The sequence below is a fragment of the Brachyistius frenatus genome, unplaced genomic scaffold (genome assembly GCF_029030835.1).
Source record: "Brachyistius frenatus isolate BFR_SWC_R1_liver_20210118 unplaced genomic scaffold, ASM2903083v1 Contig_102, whole genome shotgun sequence".
Classification (NCBI taxonomy): Eukaryota; Metazoa; Chordata; class Actinopteri; family Embiotocidae; genus Brachyistius; species Brachyistius frenatus.
Window position 1 is genome coordinate 356,226 of NW_027210701.1, and position 19,261 is coordinate 375,486.

At 46.2% G+C, this 19,261-nt stretch overlaps 1 protein-coding gene across 1 annotated transcript; it reads left to right on the forward strand.

Moving 5' to 3' along the window:
- Positions 1–1,126: 1,126 nt before the first annotated feature.
- znf106a (zinc finger protein 106a) lies at positions 1,127–18,351 on the forward strand. The gene is made up of 22 exons (XM_069711585.1): positions 1,127–1,212; positions 3,721–3,803; positions 4,207–4,268; positions 5,700–5,894; positions 7,186–9,033; positions 9,113–9,572; positions 9,663–9,732; positions 9,817–9,971; positions 10,316–10,376; positions 10,463–10,780; positions 11,167–11,923; positions 12,464–12,504; positions 13,054–13,199; positions 13,301–13,435; positions 13,531–13,647; positions 14,213–14,404; positions 14,670–14,732; positions 14,824–14,943; positions 15,035–15,106; positions 15,210–15,281; positions 15,839–15,985; positions 16,886–18,351. Exons 2-22 carry the CDS (start codon positions 3,750–3,752, stop codon positions 16,940–16,942), a joined length of 5,142 nt encoding a protein of 1,713 aa, XP_069567686.1. The 5' UTR covers positions 1,127–1,212; positions 3,721–3,749; the 3' UTR covers positions 16,943–18,351.
- Positions 18,352–19,261: the final 910 nt, after the last annotated feature.

Below are 19,261 nucleotides of genomic sequence, written 5' to 3' on the forward strand. Positions count from 1 at the left end.
GATGGTTGTCCTTCTGGAAGGTTCTCCTCTCTTTACAGAGCAACGTTGGAGCTCTGTCAGAGTGACCATCGGGTTCTTGGTCACCTCCCTGACTAAGGCCCTTCTCCCCCGATCACTCAGTTTGGCTGGGCGGCCAACTCTAGGAAGAGTCCTGGTGGTTCCAAACTTCTTCCATTTACGGATGATGGAGGCCACTGTGCTCATTGGGACCTTCAATGCTGCAGACATTTTTCTGTACCCTTCCCCAGATCTGTGTCTCGATACAATCCTGTCTCAGAGGTCCACAGACAATTCCTTGGACTTCATGGCTTGGTTTGTGCTCTGACATGCACAAACTGTGGGACCTTATATAGACGGTGTGTGTCTTTCCAAATTGTGTCCAGTCAACTAAATTCACCACTGGTGGACTCCAATCAAGTTGTAGAAACATCTCAAGGATGATCAGTGGAAACAGGATGCACCTGAGCTAAATTTTGAGTGTCATGGCAAAGGCTGTGAATACTTATGTACATGTAATTTTTTCATTTTTTTATTTTGAATAGATTTGCAAAAATTAAAAAAAAAAAAAAAAATGTATTTCACGCTGTCATTATGGGGTATTGTGTGTAGAATTTTGAGGGAAAAAATGAATTTAATCTATTTTGGAATAAGGCTGTAATATAACAAAATGTGGAAAAAGTGAAGCGCTGTGAATACTTTCTGGATGCACTGTAGATGAAAATGTTGCTGGACTTTGGACTGGTTCTTAAAGTGATAATACTATTTTAATGTTTAGATTTACTTGAATCGGGAATTTCTGTTGGTCAATATTACATTTAACTGTTGTGTTGTGTTTTAAAGATTTTTGAAAATAAATATTTTTTATCCCTGAATCTTTTTTTTTTTAGTACTGAATTTGATTTGACAACAATCTTCTTCAACAATTTACAGCCAAACATGCAGCCGAGAAAATTCAAAAAGCGGTTATAAAAAGCGAGTGTAGTAAATTAAAATGTCGATTTGAGACTGGATTGAGTTCAGGGGCATCAATATGATAATGTGACATATGATGGATCAATCAATAAAGTCTACTCTGAACGCGATATCCTGTTTTCCTTAACATGAATGTCATTGAACGCACCCTGGGCAGTCGTTCAGCTGAGGATGTTGTTGTTAGCTTCAGCGATGGAGGAGAAAATGCAGTCGTCCCGCACACAGTCGGATGTTTTAAAGGTAGACATGAGCCACGTGTCGGTATTTACAGTCTGTAAAAACATTCCGTCACAGCTGTTCTTTCTCGTGCTTTTATAAACAGTTAATAATTAGTGGTGGGACGCTGGTGTGGCCAGCTAGCATGCTACGTGCTAGCTGTAGCTCTTACCGTTAACTAGCAGTTCACGTGAACGATAACTCTTGTGGAAGAAGTCGTGTTCAGTGTGAGCAGGTCGTGACTCGGTCCGGTGGGTTTCTGTGTGTTCATCTTTGCTTTTCGACTCCTTGTTATTTGTGTTTTTTTGTTTTTTTTTCCCCCTTGCACTCTTAACGGCAGCTATTTGTCCAGCTAGCTTTCAGCCAGGCTAACAACAACCGACGCTGTGCTCGGTTAAAACGTGATCGTGATACACCTGGAAAGTAAAAAGTTTCCGGAGAAGCGGGACGAACTTTGTTTGCTTAATAAATGCAAATGTTAAAAATGGTTCACCGGGTAGCTAATAGTCGGCGAGCTAACTTTACGAGACGAAAGCTAAAGTTAGCTTTCGGTCATTTAAGGGGGAAGTTCAGGGAAACGTGGTTTAAAGGTCCGAGCCACCGACTCTTCCTCTTGTTCCTCTTCCTCTTTGTGTTACGCTGTTTACGCATGATTATGATTTGCTAAACCTTTTTTATTCTATTTGTGAAACTGCAAAAAGGGGACATCTAAATTAAAAAAAAAAAAAAAAAAAAAAAAAAGTTTTACCTTTAACTGTCCATCCAGAAACGAACTTCAAGCGTTGTCATTAACAAGCTGGTTTGGGCAGATGCACCTTAATAATCGATGGTGTGAGGCACTTCATAATGTCATGAACAGAATATAGGCCTGACGAATGAGAAGGCCGGCCGGGCTCTCCACTCCGTGGCCACGCTCCTGGTTACACCCGGTGATGGACGAACTATTCGGGTCCTTTACTTCAATGAAAGTACGAATGCAACGCAGTAAAAAAAAATACTCCGATACGAGTGAAGGTCATGCATTTAAAACTTCATAAAAAAGTATGAAAGTATTATCAGCAAAATGTACTCAAAAGTAGTAAATTCTCCCTGTCAGTGTTTTGACATTTAAATATGATGTTTTTGGATTATTAATGTGCATTTTAGTGCTCTAGTTTTTTTTAGGTTCATCTTATTTTAACTACTTTATGTCCTGTTGGTTAGTTAAATCTACAGTAATGCATCTTAATCTTTAAGATCAATATATGTTTGTATCAGGGTTTTTTTCTGTTTTAACTACATATATCTAAAAAAAAAAAAAATCTAAAAACTCAGACAAAAAAAAAAATGCAATTACCGGCATATCCAAGAAGGTTTAAAAAAAAATAAAAAAAAATAAAAAAAAATAAAGTATTTAGCTTAAGAAGTAGGTGAATTTTTCAGCCCATAAAGGAACATTTAATCCTTCAATTTATTGGAAAAATTCACATTTACAATCAATTATTTTGGAGGTGTATGGTTTTCACTGGACAGAAGGGGATAAAAAAACGTAAAAGTAATTAAAAGCTTTTGGGGAAATGTAGTGGAGGAAAAAGTACATGAAGTTACATTCCACCTCTGATTACACTCTATATTAAACTGTGCTGTTTTAGTTACTCAGTGTGTTGACACTGGTGTAAGATTTTAAAGTAAAAGTGGCACCATGCTGCTGCCAGGTTAGCTGTCATCCACTTAAATAGACATTACTTTTATACCCAGAATTTGTATTTAATAAAGGCCTTCTTACAAATTGCAGGACATTTCTTATCTACATGAGAGTCTCGTCATTGTCTGTAGGAAGGTTAGACTGCCAGTTTTTCCACTTTGGGATAAGTAGCCTGATGAGTAAGCCATAGTTACTTTTATTGTGTTAGTGTCCTTCCCCTGCGAGGATTTATTTAATTCATCCTGCAACTGAAACAAACTTTGTCAAATGTTCACACTGGTATATCTGACCGCATATTTTATATTTCAGCTCTAAAACTTAAAAAAAAAAGAGATAGAAAATATAATTATTTTTTATGTATTCTTTTTGTTCACATTTTTTCAGACAACACAGCTATTACATCCTCAAAACTCCTAAACTTGCGGCGCTTGAGGATAAAACTCAGCTCTGTACATGGTCAGCTGCACCTCGAGGAGGCGGTGTTCAGTGTTAGAACTCGACCCAGCCGTTGACTCGTGGCTGACGTTAACCTCAAACAAGTCCAGACTTAGGCCTGATGCTCTGCCTTCTGGCCGCAGAGCTGCTCCATCAGCAGACTGGAATTAGACCGGTGTCCAGGTTGAACTCTCGCTGGTATTCGGGCCGCGGCACCGAGGCATGTTGTTGAATTGGCGAGGTGTGGTTGTTCAGAGCTCCTTCTGTTGTGTCGGCTGACGTGTCAGCCTCCAAAATGCAACACGTGCACTTAGGGCCGGCCAGCATATTCATATTATGTCGATATTGTGACATGAGATAAGGTGTCCTTATTGACGAGTCTTTTAACATTAATATATCCTCTCTCTTCACAGTAATGGGCTGATATCCACGTGAATTCAAAATGGCGACAGACAGAAAGTGCATCCTCTGTGAAATAGTCTATGCTTCCAAGCAGGTAACTGACCCCCTGATTTACGTTATAAGTTTAAATACTGTATTATTTCATGTGATATACTCGGGATAAGTTTGCAGTAGAGTCACACAACTTGTAGACAAAATCAATATTTGTGTTCGATCAAAAATAAATACAGCAGTATTGTATAATGTAGAAGTTTTGGTATGATGTTGCACCTGAAGAACATTGTTTTTAGTTAATATCCTCTTTTATAGGGTTTATTTTACACATATTTTAACCACCTTTCACGTTCATCAATATTCCTCTACGAATTCTTATACACGCATTGTGTAAACTACCCTTCTGCAGGATCATTAAAGAGTTGCTATTGAACACCTAACTAAATTTAAAGTGTTTTGTAAATGCCTAAATGAAACACATTATTTCGAACACATATCTGCAGGAGATGGATGAGCACATGAGAAGTATGCTCCACCACCGAGAGCTGGAGAAGCTCAAAGGACGGTGAGTTTCTCTTCCAATTTCACATTTCCGTTAAATACTTCCTATTTTGCACACTTTTCATAAACGTAACTATTAACGTTGACACAAAAAGTTTGACTTTGTTTTAATCATTTTGTCCGAATTTATTTGGGTCAAGAGGCACGTGTTGCAGGCGGGCACGTGTCCCCCGGTATTGGGCAAGTGGATATAGGGGTCAGCTGTCTCCACTGTAGCACATATATTTAGACACAACCTCTCCGGAACAACAGGCGCGACTGTTCGAAGGCAACTGGCTATCTCGTGACTCCCATGTAGATTACTCAAAGTATGCGGCCTGTCGCTCAGATATAAGAATCTCAAGTGCAGCAAATAGTGATGAGCTGTTGCCAAGATACCGGATTTTTCATACAAACACTCATATGCAAAGAAGGCATGTATTTAAGCAAAAAGCAAAGTTGTACTTGTAGTAATTGGAGTATAAACACTGTGCACTTGTTGCTCATGTGTGTAAAGCGTAGTGGTGATTCATAAAGCAGCCGGCCCGAGATAAAAATGCATCAATTTAGCCACAACTTGTTGCAGAGGTTTGTGCAGCTGAGAACTAACGTGTGAAAAAAAAATGTGTAACTCTATCTTATTGATGAGGAGTTTTGGGAACTGCACACGAGAGGTCATGAAATGGCAGCGTGCCATGACACAGATTTGAAAGAGGAGTTGAGAAGGAGCTGGTGAAGTCACGGCCCCCCCGATCCGAGTCACAGGACGGCATACTTGGGAGAGGTTTGGAAGTGGAGGATTTGAGCAGCTGCACTCGCCTCCGGTTTCACAGGCTGTGCTTGGGATTGGTCAGAGGGATCCTCAGGCTCGGTCTAATAACACATGCAGGCTCGGATGGGGAGGGGGGGTGCCGTGGCTCCTGGAACTCGGCCTGAGGTCAAATACAGACATTGCCTCGTGTAGAGTCTCACAGCGCGGCAGGCACCATCATGGAAGCGCACTAGGCTGAGGACGCCGCGCCTCTCTGCACTCCACGCGTCCTCGCGCTGCGCTGCACGGCTGGTGGTGTCTGGACACGAGCATGCTGCCTGAGTCCGGCCCGGCTGCACCTCCTGCCCTCGCCCTGCCACCGATGGCCTGCTGAGAAAAAAAAAAAAAAAAAAAAAAAAAGGAGAAACAAGATCAGGATGAAAAGATTTTTTATTTCCTCTTAACGAGATAAAATTATAAGTTAGCAACCTCCTGATCTGTGACGGATAGAGAAATTTGGACAAAATATTTCTGAAGGATTGTCGAGTATTTCTCCTCTCCTGACTTTATTTTAGACTTTGAAGCAACAGAAAGTAGAGCCAGTCATTGCAGGCTCTGCAGGCGGGGGAAAAAAACGAACCAGACGAATATCGCAGCGATGCCCGAAGGAACGATTGAACGCCCGCTGTCGCCTTCCCTCCCCAGGGACTGCGGACACGAGTGCAGAGTGTGCAAGGTGAAGGTGGAGAGCCTGACTGAGTACGCCAGCCACATCTCCAGCCCCACGCACAAGCAGAACGTGGAGGCCGCCGATCACAAGCGAGCCGGGGACGGCCGCGGCGAGGACTACTTCGACCAGGCTTTGGTGGACCTGATTGAAAAGAGGAAAGAGCAGATCAGGTGAGACAGTTTTGCCTCTGAACACGTGGAAATGTAGTTTGTGGTTTTTGCCGAAAACAAAGAAATGAAGTAGTCTAATTCTTATTTAGTAATACAAACAAGTGCAACTGTTTCTTACATTTTTTTTCTTTTCCTGTTATTTATAAAACAAAACACGGTGAATTTGATCTCGAGACCAGGACCTATAAAAATACTGCAGTTTATTTTAAGATTAAACCACAAATGTAAAGCTGAGCGGTCGCTCAGAAGCTCTACTTTGTGTGTACATATTCCATGTATAGTCTGACATTTTTCCCAGTCGTGCTCGCGAGCCTCTTATAGCTGCAGCTTCACTCTGACCTGCTGCTGGAGTCGGATGTCAGGACTGCAGGCTAAAAAAAAAAGCATGACTGCACACACAAAGTTCAGACACACTAAAGTTTAATACTTTTTCCACGCAGAAAACACAACGAATTGATTTCTGGAATAAATACATAGATTTTAATAAAGAAATGAACTGTCCTTTAAAACGAGCTTTTCAAATGGCACTTTTTTAATGCATTTTTGGCTTAAAACACAATGTTACCGTCACTGTTTTACTGGAAATATTTGAAAAAAGTTTGGGAAACTTTGAGATGTGTGTTGAGACAATTTTATCCCTTCAGGTCGCACCATTAAACAACTCTTAACACTGAGTCCTGTTAAACAGATTCAAGTAATCTGAAATCTTTATTTTTTTCCTATTGCAGGAAATTGCATGACATCATTTTTGGCCACTTGGCGGCAGCAGAAACGAGCTGCAACCACAAAACAGGCACATTAGATCACTTTTAAGTTTTAAGTTAATATGGCAGACTTGGTTGTGAAGTTTTTTTTTTAAAATTATGCCTCCATTTTAATCCACCTGATAAATGTAGGTTCAATATTCACGCCCTTGTTTTAGCTCTATTTTTGGTCTCCGCCACCTTCTGACAAAAACATCTGTCTCTTTAGCTTCTAAATACGCTGCGATGTTCACCAACTGATTGCTAACATTTATGCGTGCCGATGAGGGTCAGTAAAAATGAACCAAAACAGTGAAGTTAAAGGCCAGAAAAAAAAAAAACAAACATCTCAAAGACACTAAAGCCATTCTGTAGAGCTAAATGGGAAGTCAGGCGATCAGTTTCGTTTCATTCATTTTTATTTTTGAGATTTTCCATCAATTTAGGTTAGGTTAGGTAGTTACTTTATTAATCCCCGAGGGGACATTTTTTAATGTTAACTTTAATTTAAAGTTAATGTCAAATATATATATGACTTGTGTTTGCAGAAAAGAAAAAGAGGCCGCTGCCGCTAAGCTGGCAAAAGAAGAGGAGGACCGACGGAGAAAGGAGGAGCTCCAGCACAGGCTAAATGATGCTAAGGAGCGTTACTGCCTGGAGCGTTCCTGGCAGCAGCCACCGCAGGGGTACGGTGGATACAATCCCCGCTATTCTTGGCACAGGAACAACCAGTATAATGGCAGAGCGGGGGAGCCGCCGCCCTGGCACTACAAGAATCAGGGGAAGAGCGCCACCTGGCACGCTCAGGAGCCTCCCAACCTGCAGAGGTGGGCGTCTGGAGAGTTTGCTGGTGGAAACTGGGACAGCCAAGGTGGGCGGAGCAACAAGACGTGGGGTCAGGGGGCATTTCCTGGCAACCAACAGGGTCGACTGCCTTGGCTCAGCAACGGAGGAAGTAGTCACGGGCTCTACGGCCAAAACAATATTTCCCAGTACGCCGAAAGGGGCCGACCGCTGAGCCACTTGGGGCCTCAGCATATGTACCCACCTCCGCCCAGGTGTTTCTCCCAACCTTTCAACAAGTTTCAAAATACAGGCAATGAGCAGCGAGGTCAGCAGGATGCCGGGTTTCAGACTAGGGAGGGGCAACCAGCAGAACCTGACCAAAGCACTAGTAAGAAGACGTTTGGTAGCAATCCAAAGCTCGACAAAACCTGTCGCTGGTCTCCGTATCCCGTCACGAAGGGGTTTGAATCCGTACCCGGTAACGATAACCTGAACCCGGCGGAGAAGTTCCCCAAAGTTCACAAGCCAGACAAAGCACCAGAAACCAGGCAGTCCCGACCGGAGCAGACAGCACAGATGACCTCCAGTAGTGTGGAAGAGAAACAGCATAAAAAAAAACCCACAGCCAAAACCAGAGACAGGAGCAGCAGCGGCAGCAGAAGCAGCAGCAGCTCTCAGAGTGACGTTCACCAGAACCAAACATCTGGGAGCTCCAGTCAGAAAGCAAGTAAGCCATCGGTGCGAATAGATCGCAAGACGCCCTCAGTTCCTGGTCTCAGTGGCGGAGCTCAACTCAGCAAGGCCTCCAATCAAGCTGAAGCACAATCAAAACCGTCCGTAAAGCAGAGCGGACCCAAGGCTGCGTCTGCCGGGCCTCCTCAACAAAGGAAAGAACGGCAGCTCCCAGAATCCTTCTGGAAACCCCGACAGAGCGTGTTAGAAAAGAGAGGCTCGCTGGACAGCCTCAGTAACAATCGGATGGAAACAGCACGGCACGGCGTGGAGGAGCAGAAGGCGGATCAGCTACAGACTCAGGTCGGAGTGAACAAGGAAAACGGCTGTCGGCAGAATGCAGCTAAAGCGGTTAGGACAGAAAAGCTCACACAGAGCAGCCAGTTTCTCCAGTCGTTGCAGGTCAGCACTTCTACGGCGGAGAGCGCCGAGCCCACGGCTTCAAGCAGGGACGAAGACGAGAACAGGAAGAAAGTGGAGAAGCAGACCGGCTCGGGGGCTCCGGACGAGGCCATGCAGGTCGCTGAGGCGGGTCAGAGCTCGGAGAGCGACGCCTCCAGAGGCGGTGAATCGCAGATGCTCTCCGGGTCGAGCACATCCGGTCTGTCCAAGCTGGACCTGCCTCCCGTGCTGAAGCGCGACCTTACCAAGCACATCAGCTCCAAGAGCAAAGCGATCGGCCACGAGCCCAACCTCAACATCGCCCGGCGGGTTCGTAACCTGAGCGAGTCGCGCAGGAGCGACACCGAAAAGGATTCTGGGATCAAGCCGACCGTGCGGCAGCTCATCAGCTCCTCCGGGTCCCGGCGCAACGTGAACTGGGATCAGGTGTACCAGGAGGTCAGGAAGAAGCAGGACAAGGGAAAAGGCATGCCAAGGTGAGGTTTCCGTTCACGGTTTACGTGGATGCATTTTATTTACATTTTTTGGGCTCACCTTCTGTCGACTGTTGTCCAGGTTTGGGATCGAGATGGTGCCGTGTGAGCACGAGAGCCAGGAGGAGGACGACATCCCCCTGCTTGAGGGTTTCCAGTGGGAGTCCTTGATGGACGCCTCCTCCCAGGGCGCTTCCCGAAAACGCTCCCTGTCAGAGAGCAGCCTCGCCCCAGCGGCCACGCCCTCCCTGTTCACATCCTTCATGTCGGAGACGGCGCAGAGAGAAGGCGACGTCTCAGAGCAGCAGCGATCCACCGTCTCTCCTCGTCGCCTATCCGCAAACCAAGACGGCCCGCGGCGGCCGGAGGTCGCTCAGCTGCTCGGCCAGTTTGAGGCCAAAGCGGCGAAGAAGCAGCCGGACAAGCTGACGTCGGCGTCGGTGAAAGTCCTCCAGCGGTCTGAGTCGGTGCTCGGAGACAGCAGCTCGGGGACGGAGCAGCTGGACGGCCAGGGGACGGGGAAGAGGCGGAGAGCGGCCGCGGTGAGTTGAGGAAACAGCTTTCCACCTTTTTATCATCATACAAACGAAGCAGCACACGCGGCGGTGACTCTTGTCCGTCTCCCCTCGCAGGACGTTCCAACGGTGGAGTCTTCGTGTTTGGAGCACAACAGCAAAAGAAGGAAAGTCAAATCCAAAAAAGGTCGGTATCCAGAGAAGAACCGAATCCTTGTACTGTGTTACCGCCACGTAGCCGATGTTTGAAGTGTTTGGTGCTCGTTTGCAGAGCGTTTCCAGATCGACCAGCTGCTGGCTGTGTCCCTGCGGGAGGAAGAGCTGAGTCGGTCCCTGCAGAGCGTGGACACCAACCTGATCCAGGCCCGGGCTGCAATGGAGGCCGCCTACATGGACGTGCAGCGTCTCATGGTGGTCAAACAGCAGGTACTTCTGAAAACAAACACCCTCTATCGCGCGCGCGCGCACACACACACACACACACACACACACACACACACACACACACACACACACACACACACACACACACACACACACACACACACACACACCTAACTCTGACTCAGGCTGGTTCTTCAGGCTGTTTTTGGAGCTTCTGGGAAAATCAGTGCAGTTTAACAAGTGTTTGTTTTGAAAATATACCTGTGACTTCATGTTTTACTATTTAAAAACAAAACAAATTCTGACTTTTAATCCAAACTTTGTCATTTTAACGTAATTATCACCTCATTTTGCAACCTGAAATATTCACTTTCTAACTTTCTCAGATGACTGTCGAGATGAGCACGCTGAGAAACAAGCGGATCGATTTACTGAAAGGGATGCAAGGTAAGGAGTGTGATGAGTGCAGTAAACACGCCTGGAAGTTGAAACAAACAGTCGACTGAGCTTTTTCTTTTTTTTTTTTTTTACAGGCGCCGCGGAGGAAGCTCCTCCGATCAAACTGAAAGAGGAAAAGAGGGATTCAGTAGAAACGGAGCCGCTCGTTCCCTCGTCCGTGTCGCTCTGCTCTGTTGTGGACGCCGCTGCCGCCTCCAGTCCTGACCGCGCTGCAGAGTGCGCCTCCCCTCCCTCCTCCAGTCTCCCCTTAGATGTGCCCGTAGTCATCAAGCAGGAGCCCCAGTCGCCGGTCTACGTCAGCTCAGAGCTGGACGCCGCGGACGGTTTGACCCGCTGCGCTCACAGCACCACGCCCGAGCTGCCGGCCGCTCCCGCCGCAGCTTCTCCACCAGGTAACGTCACAGTAGAAATCACGTGGAGGTTTTTTTTTTTTTTAAAGCTCTTGTTTTGTTTGGAGAATGGATCCCTGTCTGCTCATGTTTTCATGCTGTACTACTTTTGGACAATTGGTGGCAGTAGAAGTGAGCCTGGATGATGTTGCTGTGTCCAAAATATCCTAAAATCAGGATTTACAGGATAGTTTTAAACATTGTGCTTCTGCTAAGAGTTCATGCTCCTCAAATTTGATTAATTAAGTTATATATATTTCAGATCTTTATCCTGTAATCATAGAAAATCCTAGGTTTTATGTTTTTCCATTTAAGTGCAGTAGTTGAAAGAGAATCCGTGTTAATTCCATCGTCTAATCGGCAGCTTTTGCTCCATTTGCGTCTGAAAGTCTTTGCAGATCCCGCCCTTACCTTCAGGCCGTCTCCTGAAAGACAACCTGAGCTGTACCAGACCAACTTTGGAGAGCCTGCAGACACCAAAGAGACGCTGTCAGGACTGGTGGAGAGGACGGAAAAGGCCGGACAGGCCATGGGGAGCTGCATGGGCCCTGCGCCCGACTCCAAAGCCTCCATAAAGCTCCTCCCAGCCAGCAGGAGGGACTCTGAGGTCGGGAGCGTCGGCGACTGTGCAGACAGCCAGTCGGTGCCTCCGGTCCTTAACACGCCCGCATCGCCGTCCGAGCTGAGGGCCGGGAAGCGCGTGAGGAAGCTGAAGAAGAGGAAGGCTCTGAAGAAGGCTCAGCAGCCGGAGACCAGCGACACCGAGATGGACGAGGAGTCGTCCCGGCCGAGGTGGGTCCGACCGCGCAGGAGACCCAGCGGAGGCTCTCAGGTCAGCACCTCCAGTTTGCCTGCGGAGGACAGAGACGGCGACGTGAAGGCGCCCCGGCTTCTCATCCCGACCGTCAAACTGGAGAAGGTCGACCGAAAGCACCCCAAACTACTGCAGGGAATTCCCCCGGTGGTCCCTGCTGAGCTGACGGTGAACATGGATTCAGAAGAAAGCATGGAGGTCGTCACCGCCGCAGCAGCAGCAGCAGGATGTCAGGCGGCGGTCCCAGAATTCATTAAACCTAAACCACAGAGCCTGGCCTGCAACAAGGTCTCCTCCACTAGCGACATGGATTTATGTAAATCATCTGAGAGGTGAGAAAAATCACCAAATAATCTTCACACCAAGCAAACATATACATGTTTGTTTCTTAAGTTTTGCATTTAAAAAAAAGAAAGAAGAAGTGGGATTTCACTTTTCATTTGGCAGCAAAATATACTGTACGTCAAAAAAGATCGGAAATTTGTGCATACGACCCCATTATGAAGCCAATTTAATTTAGAAACCCGGCTATGTATATCGTTTGTCACCTCGCGTATTTAACTTTAAAATCTCATTAAAAGTTGCAAAAAAACCAACAAAAAAACAGTTGCAATGATCAAGCAGAGTGCAGAATCCATGAAATGAAACCACGTGCACGACAATATTGAGAAGTTCTTCTCGTCCATCACCGGACTCGAAGAGGGCGACTTACAGATCGCGCCACTGGGGAGACAAACATCTGTCCAACCTGCTAGTATGTCGAGGGAACGACATCACGCGCGCAAAACTACACTCTTGCCTTTACATTGAGTCCAATAGTGCCAAAAACATTTGGATGAAACTCTTTATATTTTCCTCGTTTCTCCCCACAGCGACATGCCGTTTGCCGTCACGTTTCCCAAGAACTCGTCAGGTACGTTCACCTTCCGGAGAGCTCCGCGTGTTGTTGGCGGCAGGCTGAGCTTTGCTCGATGTTGTTTTCCGGTTGCATTTTTTTCTTTTTTACTTTATTGCTCGCATCGAGTTTGTATTTTGACACATTTCTCAGTAAAGTTGTACATTTTGCCGGGAACTTCATCACTTATCCTTTACAGAAGCCTTTCAGTTGGAAATGCACCACCAAATAAAAATACTGAAAACCCCATCACGTTGTGAGCAGCCAGAATTAGAAATGTCATACGACTAAATTAAAATAGACTCCGAAGGGGCTCAAATGACTTTTTATGGGCAAGATATTCATAGAGCGGTTAGCTGACTGACAGCGGAGCTGTTAGCACGCCGCTTTAGAAGAGTGATTATTTAACGTGGCGGATAAAGACCGCTGATGCTCAAAAAACACGTTTAAAAAAAAAAAAAAAAAAAAAACGACACTCAGAAAATATGTTTAAGGTTAGCCGTTAGATTAGATTCATACATGGACGACATCGTCTGTAAATCTGGTGAATCTGTGGCCCCCTCCCAGACGTGTCCTCTGACCACGGCGAGGACGACGTGCCCGCTCAGGGGGCGTTCGAGGGCCACCAGGAGGCGGTGAACGCCATGCAGATCCACGAGGGGCTCCTGTACACGTGCTCGGGAGATCGCACCGTCAGGGCCTTCGACCTGGTGGTGGGTGACCGAGGCCGAGCGCGCGAGGCGCTTTCGTACCTTTCGATCCGCATTAAACGTGACGTACGTAACGATGCGTTCGTTTCCCTTCGTCGTCGCAGAGCCGCAAGTGCGTCGGTGTGTTCGAGGGTCACGGCTCCAAGGTGAGCTGCCTGTTGGTGTCCACGGCTCCGTTCCTGCACCGCCGCCTTTACTCGGGCTCCAGTGACCAGACCATCCGCTGCTACAACCTCAGGGTAACAGCCCCCTCGCCCCTCCTCCCCCGCCGACACGTGTTCGGAGTCACGCCGAGGAGATTGTGGAATCCGTAATGTTTCCTTCTCGTCCGCAGACACGAGAGCTGGAGCAGCAGTTCTCCCTGTCGGACCGGGTCCTCTGCCTCCACAGCCGCTGGAGGATCCTGTACGCCGGTCTGGCCAACGGCACGGTGGTGACCTTTAACCTCAAGGTGTGTGTGTGGGGGGGAGGGTGTGTGTGTGGGGGGAGAAAGAACCATGGAAGCGGTGCAATTTAAATGGTTTTAAGACTCACATTTTGACTTTAATAAAAAACAAAACAAAAGTTTGCCGTAGTACTGAAGTGAAATCAGTTTTCATCCAGTTACCTGTTGCACGAAGGTAGTTTGGTGTATTTTTTTTTTTTTTTTTTTTTTTATGTAGAAGGAAATTCTTTTGATTGCGAACGAATTCTTTTGATTGCGAGTCAGACCAAAACCTTTTTAATCACAACCGAAAGATGTCTGATTCACAATCAGTAAATAGTCTGTCACCAAAAGCAACAGAAATGTCAAGGATAACTTGTTTGCCATCCAAAATATTTTACTCTCGGTTCATACAATTAAAATTACGAGCTTGATGTATTTTAATTTTTTATTGCAATGCAAGAAATTAGTTCCAAAAACGGTCTTTTATGCTGCAAGAATAAGAAATAAGACACAAAACTAGCTCCGTACTGTTGTGACCGTCTGACCAAAACCTGGAAGCGACGCTCACCTTCGCGACTCTTGGGTTTAGACCAACAAGCAGATGGACGTGTTCGAGTGCCACGGGCCGCGGCCCGTCAGCTGCCTGGCCTCGTCGCAGGAGGGAGCCCGGAGGATCCTGCTGGTCGGCTCCTACGACAACACCATCAGCGTGAGGGACGCCAAGAGCGGGCTGCTGCTGCGCACGCTGGACGGACACACCAAGACCGTGCTCTGCATGAAGGTCGGTCGGGGTTGGAAACTCTTTTTTTGTTTGTTTGTTTGTTTGTTTGTTTGTTTTTGTTTTAGCTTTGATGCTGAAAGTATTTATTTCCCCGGAGGCACACGTAATGCAGAGAACGACGCTTGAGACCGTGTGAAGACGACGAGTGAGCTATTTGCGATGATAATCGAATGTCGGCCGAGTTTTGATTCTCCCGGTTTTTGTGTTTCACCGGTGCCCGAGAAGTGACTTTTAAATCCTCGCCGCGTGTCTCTGCTCTCTCAAGGTGGTCAACGACCTGGTGTTCAGTGGATCCAGCGATCAGTGCGTCTACGCACACAACATCCACGTGAGTTCCCGCTGCAAGTTCCACTCGCCACTCGGGAATTTGATTTGCTATCTATTTGTTATTTAACGGCTTTCTTGACGCCGTGTCGCAGACGGGGGAACTGGTGCGGATCTACAAGGGTCACAGTCACGCCGTCACCGTGGTGGCGGTCCTGGGGAAAGTCATGGTGACCGCCTGCCTGGACAAACTGGTCCGCGTCTACGACCTGCAGGTCCGCGTCCGTCTAAACGCTGGTTTTAAAAAGTCAGGCGCTGCTTCAGGCCGTCGGCACGTGAACATCTGAACGCTTATTCTCCCCACAGTCTCACCAGCAGCTGCAGGTCTACGGAGGACACAAGGACATGGTGATGTGTATGGCTGTGCACAAGAACAGGGTGAGACACCGGATTTTTACATTGGTGCATGCTGGAGAGGGGTGGGGGAGGTCGAGTTTTTTTTCTGGGCTTTAAAACTAAACACTAACTGTAACCGTTTCAGATCTACACGGGCTGTTACGACGGCAGCGTTCAGGCCGTCAAGCTGAACCTGATGAAGAAGTACCGCTGCTGGGTAAGATGACGAAGGGCACGAGAGCGTCTTTAATCGTGCATCCGGATGTCGCACCTCGATGATTTTAAGCTGCTACAAAAAGACGATCCAGATGTCTTTCACTGTTGATTTTGATCTTTTAAGGGACTGAAGAAGAATTTGTTCACGTTTATGATTTTTACAACTATTATCTGCTGCCAAACTGTCGGAGGATGAAATCATGTCAATGTTTTGTTTTTTGTTGTTTTTTTGTGACGCGCAAGCATGAGAAAAACAAAGTCAAAATGCAGAGAAGAGCAGCACCTGTATTTTTTTTTATTTTATTTTTTTTATATGTAAGGGCCCGAAGAGGTTTATTAATAAAAACCCTAATGTTGCATTAAAGAAATGTTTTTTTTTCCCTGCTTCTGTTTCCTGTTAAATGTTTGCGAGCCCTCTTGATTTCTCTTCAGACCCCTTAAAGGTTGCGAATTATTATAACCAGCAATTTCTGCCGCTGGTGCGTGCGTGTGTGTGTGTGTGTGTGTGTGTGCGTGTCCCCGGTTGTCAGCGGTTAACGGTGTGTGTTGCGTTCGCAGTGGCACGGCTGCTCGCTGGTCTTCGGGATGACGAAGCACCTGCAGCAGCACCTGATCAACGACCACGCCGGCGCCAACGTGCAGACGCACGTGTGCCGCTGGAAAAACTGTGAGGAGTTTTTCTGCGCACACAACAGCTCCAAGCAGGTACGACGGCGCTCCGCTCAGAATATTCATATTTGTAGACGCACTCAAACCCGGAAGACGCGTTTAACGACGCAAATAACACGTCATCAACTAACGAGCCCTGATAAACAAGTCAGCTGCTGCGTAAATGTTCTCGTTAATGAGGCAGAATTGATATTTTTCTAACCGTCATCAAGACATGAGGAAGTGTTGAGCTACTAACAGAACTGAAGATAATAATTTTCTCTCTCTCAAAAAAAAAAAGGACCTTCAGCAGACTTCTTCAAATCTTAATTTAGTACTTCGAGCCTCCTTCCACCTCCATAAGCTCCGGTAAAACTTTCTGACGCCTCTCTCTCTCTCTCGGTGTTTCAGACCGTTTTCCTTCCAGCTCACCAAATATTCTTGTTTCTCTGCTGCTTTCTTTAAATCCCAACAAAGATTTTCAAACAGATTCAGTCTGAAGGCGTCACGTTTTATTGACGCGGTCGAGCTGACGGGTTCCTGCAGCAGCAGAATTAACCTCCGTGTTTGATTGATGTCACGCTGGCCGTGCCTTTATTAGTGCGGACAAACTGCCGACGCATCACTCATTAAAACGGACTCCCAGTTTCAGAAATGTAGAGCAGCGAAGTCTGTGGGCGCAACTTCTGTGTCTTCATTCCCGAAACGTCATTGTGTTTTGCAAAAATTGGGTGATTTAAAAAGAAAAAAAAAGAAGCAATATTCAACAGATTTAATAGTAACGGCGTGGCTACGTTACCAAAATCTGCTTCTCGTATCGATCACATCACCCAACTTGCACAAATATTATCTATAACTATCCTAGATGTCCGTTAAGCCCATAAAAATGGGCGAGTGCCTTTCGGAGGAGCGCCTTCCGGCCTCAGAGGGATTCAGAGGGTCTTATTTGTGTTGCAGGGGATGCTGGTGCACATGCAGAAACACGCCGAGGAGGAGACTGAAGTGGAGCCTTAAGGGGGCTGCTGGCGGGAACGTAGTTTCTCCCTGAGCCCTCCACCCCCACTCTCTTACCTGTAACCGTTACCCCCTCCCCCTCCTCCTCCGTTAACCTCCCATATTGGGGGGGGCACTTCTTATCGGGACCCACTTACCTGAGCAGCGCTCCCGTCGAGCCTGACGAGTGGCGTCTGACGACTCCATCCTTAACGTTCGGTGTTGGAATCCAACCGGAAATACAATCGTGGAAGAAGAGGCTTGGTTGCGTTCTCCTCGTCGTCGTCGTCGTCGTCGTTGTTGTTGTCGTTGTTTTTTTTATCGTCCTACAGAACACGCCTTCCTCTCTTCATGTCTGACCACTGCATTTCCTATTGTCACTGACCAAAGTAAGACAAATACAACACATGACTTTTGTAAATTGAAGAAACTCCAGCGTTGCCGGTAAATCGAGGGACGTGTGACGCTTTTTTGAAAAAAAAAACAAAAAAAACAACAACCAATAAATCCTTCAGGATGGCTCTACATTATGGCATGGGTTAAGAGATGTTTTTATTGTTGTCGTGCAGTAGTGACGTGTCATGTTGAGCAACCTTTAGTTTTCTTTTGTTAAGGAACCTCACGTTTATGACAGGTTCTTATTTTATTTTTATTTTTTTTTGGGGGGGGGATTCATGACCTTGTGATTCTTTGTTATGAAGGAATTTAACAGATTTATTTATGTCTAAGTTTGGTTTCTCTTTTGCAGAATAAAAGCCCACAATTTTCTAACAACCTTGTTTTGTTTAGCAGTTTAGGATTTCATTGATGTCTTTTCTTCGTTGCTCATTCAGGTGATTTAAAGGAGTAGAGGGACTTTGCGTGACTTTACATTTGCAGTGATACCAGAGCAGGCGTGGACACGGTGGCGTGCGTTTGTGTTCCTACATGTGTTTCTCTGTGCGGATTTATTCCCTTTTTGCGGTCGACGGAGTGTTTTAACGCTTATCGGTGAGCCTCGTTTCCCAAGAGTGAGTGTGAGATGCTGTTTTTATGCCATGTTTTTTTTATTACATTTTTTTTGGAGCATCAAGCAGCGGAAGGCTGAGGATAGTTTTTCTAATGAAGTGTGGAGGTGAAGGATGTTTAGAGGAGGTGTTCGAGGGAAGATCCCATGCCATACCTCGCCGTCAAAGCCCCCCCCCCCCATTTTCTTTTTTAAAGACACTTTAACCCAGTTTTAAGCAGTTTGAGAGCCTTTTGGCCGACTCGGTTCAAAGGTCACTGCACTTGGTTGCGTTCGTTCGAAAGCGTGCGGTTCGCCTCCTACCTGGCATTCCTGAGTTTCTTCAAGATGTTTTCAAAGTTGTGAAGAGATATTTTTTAAGAAAGTGCAATCTAAAACATGTTGATAATAAAGAAAAGTGTTGTAACATCAAAAAACAAAACAACATTTTGTCTCGTTTGTGATGGCGTTTGATTTGCATGCGAGAGAGAAAACTACGGGGAACGCAGTCAAACCAATAACTACACATTTATTTATTTGGTTAAAATGGTTAAAAATCCAATACACTCATTTGACCAAAGCCTTAAGAGGAAAAAATAAAAAAAAATAAAAAATCACAAAAAAGCTGCAGTCCAACCCGTTAGCCATAATTCTTTCAAATCCGTGTTTTTGAACCTCGAGTGTCGTCGGCTCCACAGTTGTTTTTTTTTTTTTTTTTTCTGTTCTCGAGTCTCATCCATCCACACGCAGAGCGGAAACACGGGCGGACTGGACAGATGTCGAGGTGGTGGTGGGGGGAGGGGGATGTGGGGGGGGGGGATTACTGCTGGCTGAAGCTGAGATGAACAGAAGAAGCCTGAGTTTGTCCTCCAGGTGGCGCTGAGTGCGTGAAGGGAGGGCTCGTTCCCAGCACAGACGCCAGAGGGATGAAAGTGATTGATTTGAGGCCCACAAAAAAAAACCCGAGAGAATTATTTTACTGACAAAAATAATCAAAGGGGAAAGTGTTATTTTTTTTATTTTCTTTTTTATCATTGCTGCGCCCTGCTTGTAGAGAGAAACGTGAACAGGTGAGGGAGTGATTCACAGTTTTATTCAGCCATGCTGCTCGCTGTGATGACAGAAGAAGATCTGAGAGTGATCGGTAGGACAGAGAAGGTATGCTGGGAGAAAAAAAAAAAAAAACGGCGCTGAGGTATTGTGACAGAAAAATAAAAGAGGTTGTGTGTGTTTGCTGCCTGAGAAATGTACGGTACAAGTGTACAGCTAATGACTCATGAAAGGAGACTGATATTCGGATGATAATGGGAGGACAGAGGCGGAGAAGGAAATGCCTGAGACCCACTGTAGAGAGA

What these genes read in the sequence shown, in the direction of transcription:
- znf106a (XM_069711585.1), top strand. Translation starts at nt 3,750, where the DNA reads ATGGCGACAGACAGAAAGTGCATCCTCTGTGAAATAGTCTATGCTTCC. An exon ending in TAGTCTATGCTTCCAAGCAG is followed by an intron (nt 3,804 to 4,206) that starts GTAACTGACCCC and finishes ACATATCTGCAG; the next exon opens with GAGATGGATGAGCACATGAG. An exon ending in AAGGGAAAAGGCATGCCAAG is followed by an intron (nt 9,034 to 9,112) that starts GTGAGGTTTCCG and finishes ACTGTTGTCCAG; the next exon opens with GTTTGGGATCGAGATGGTGC.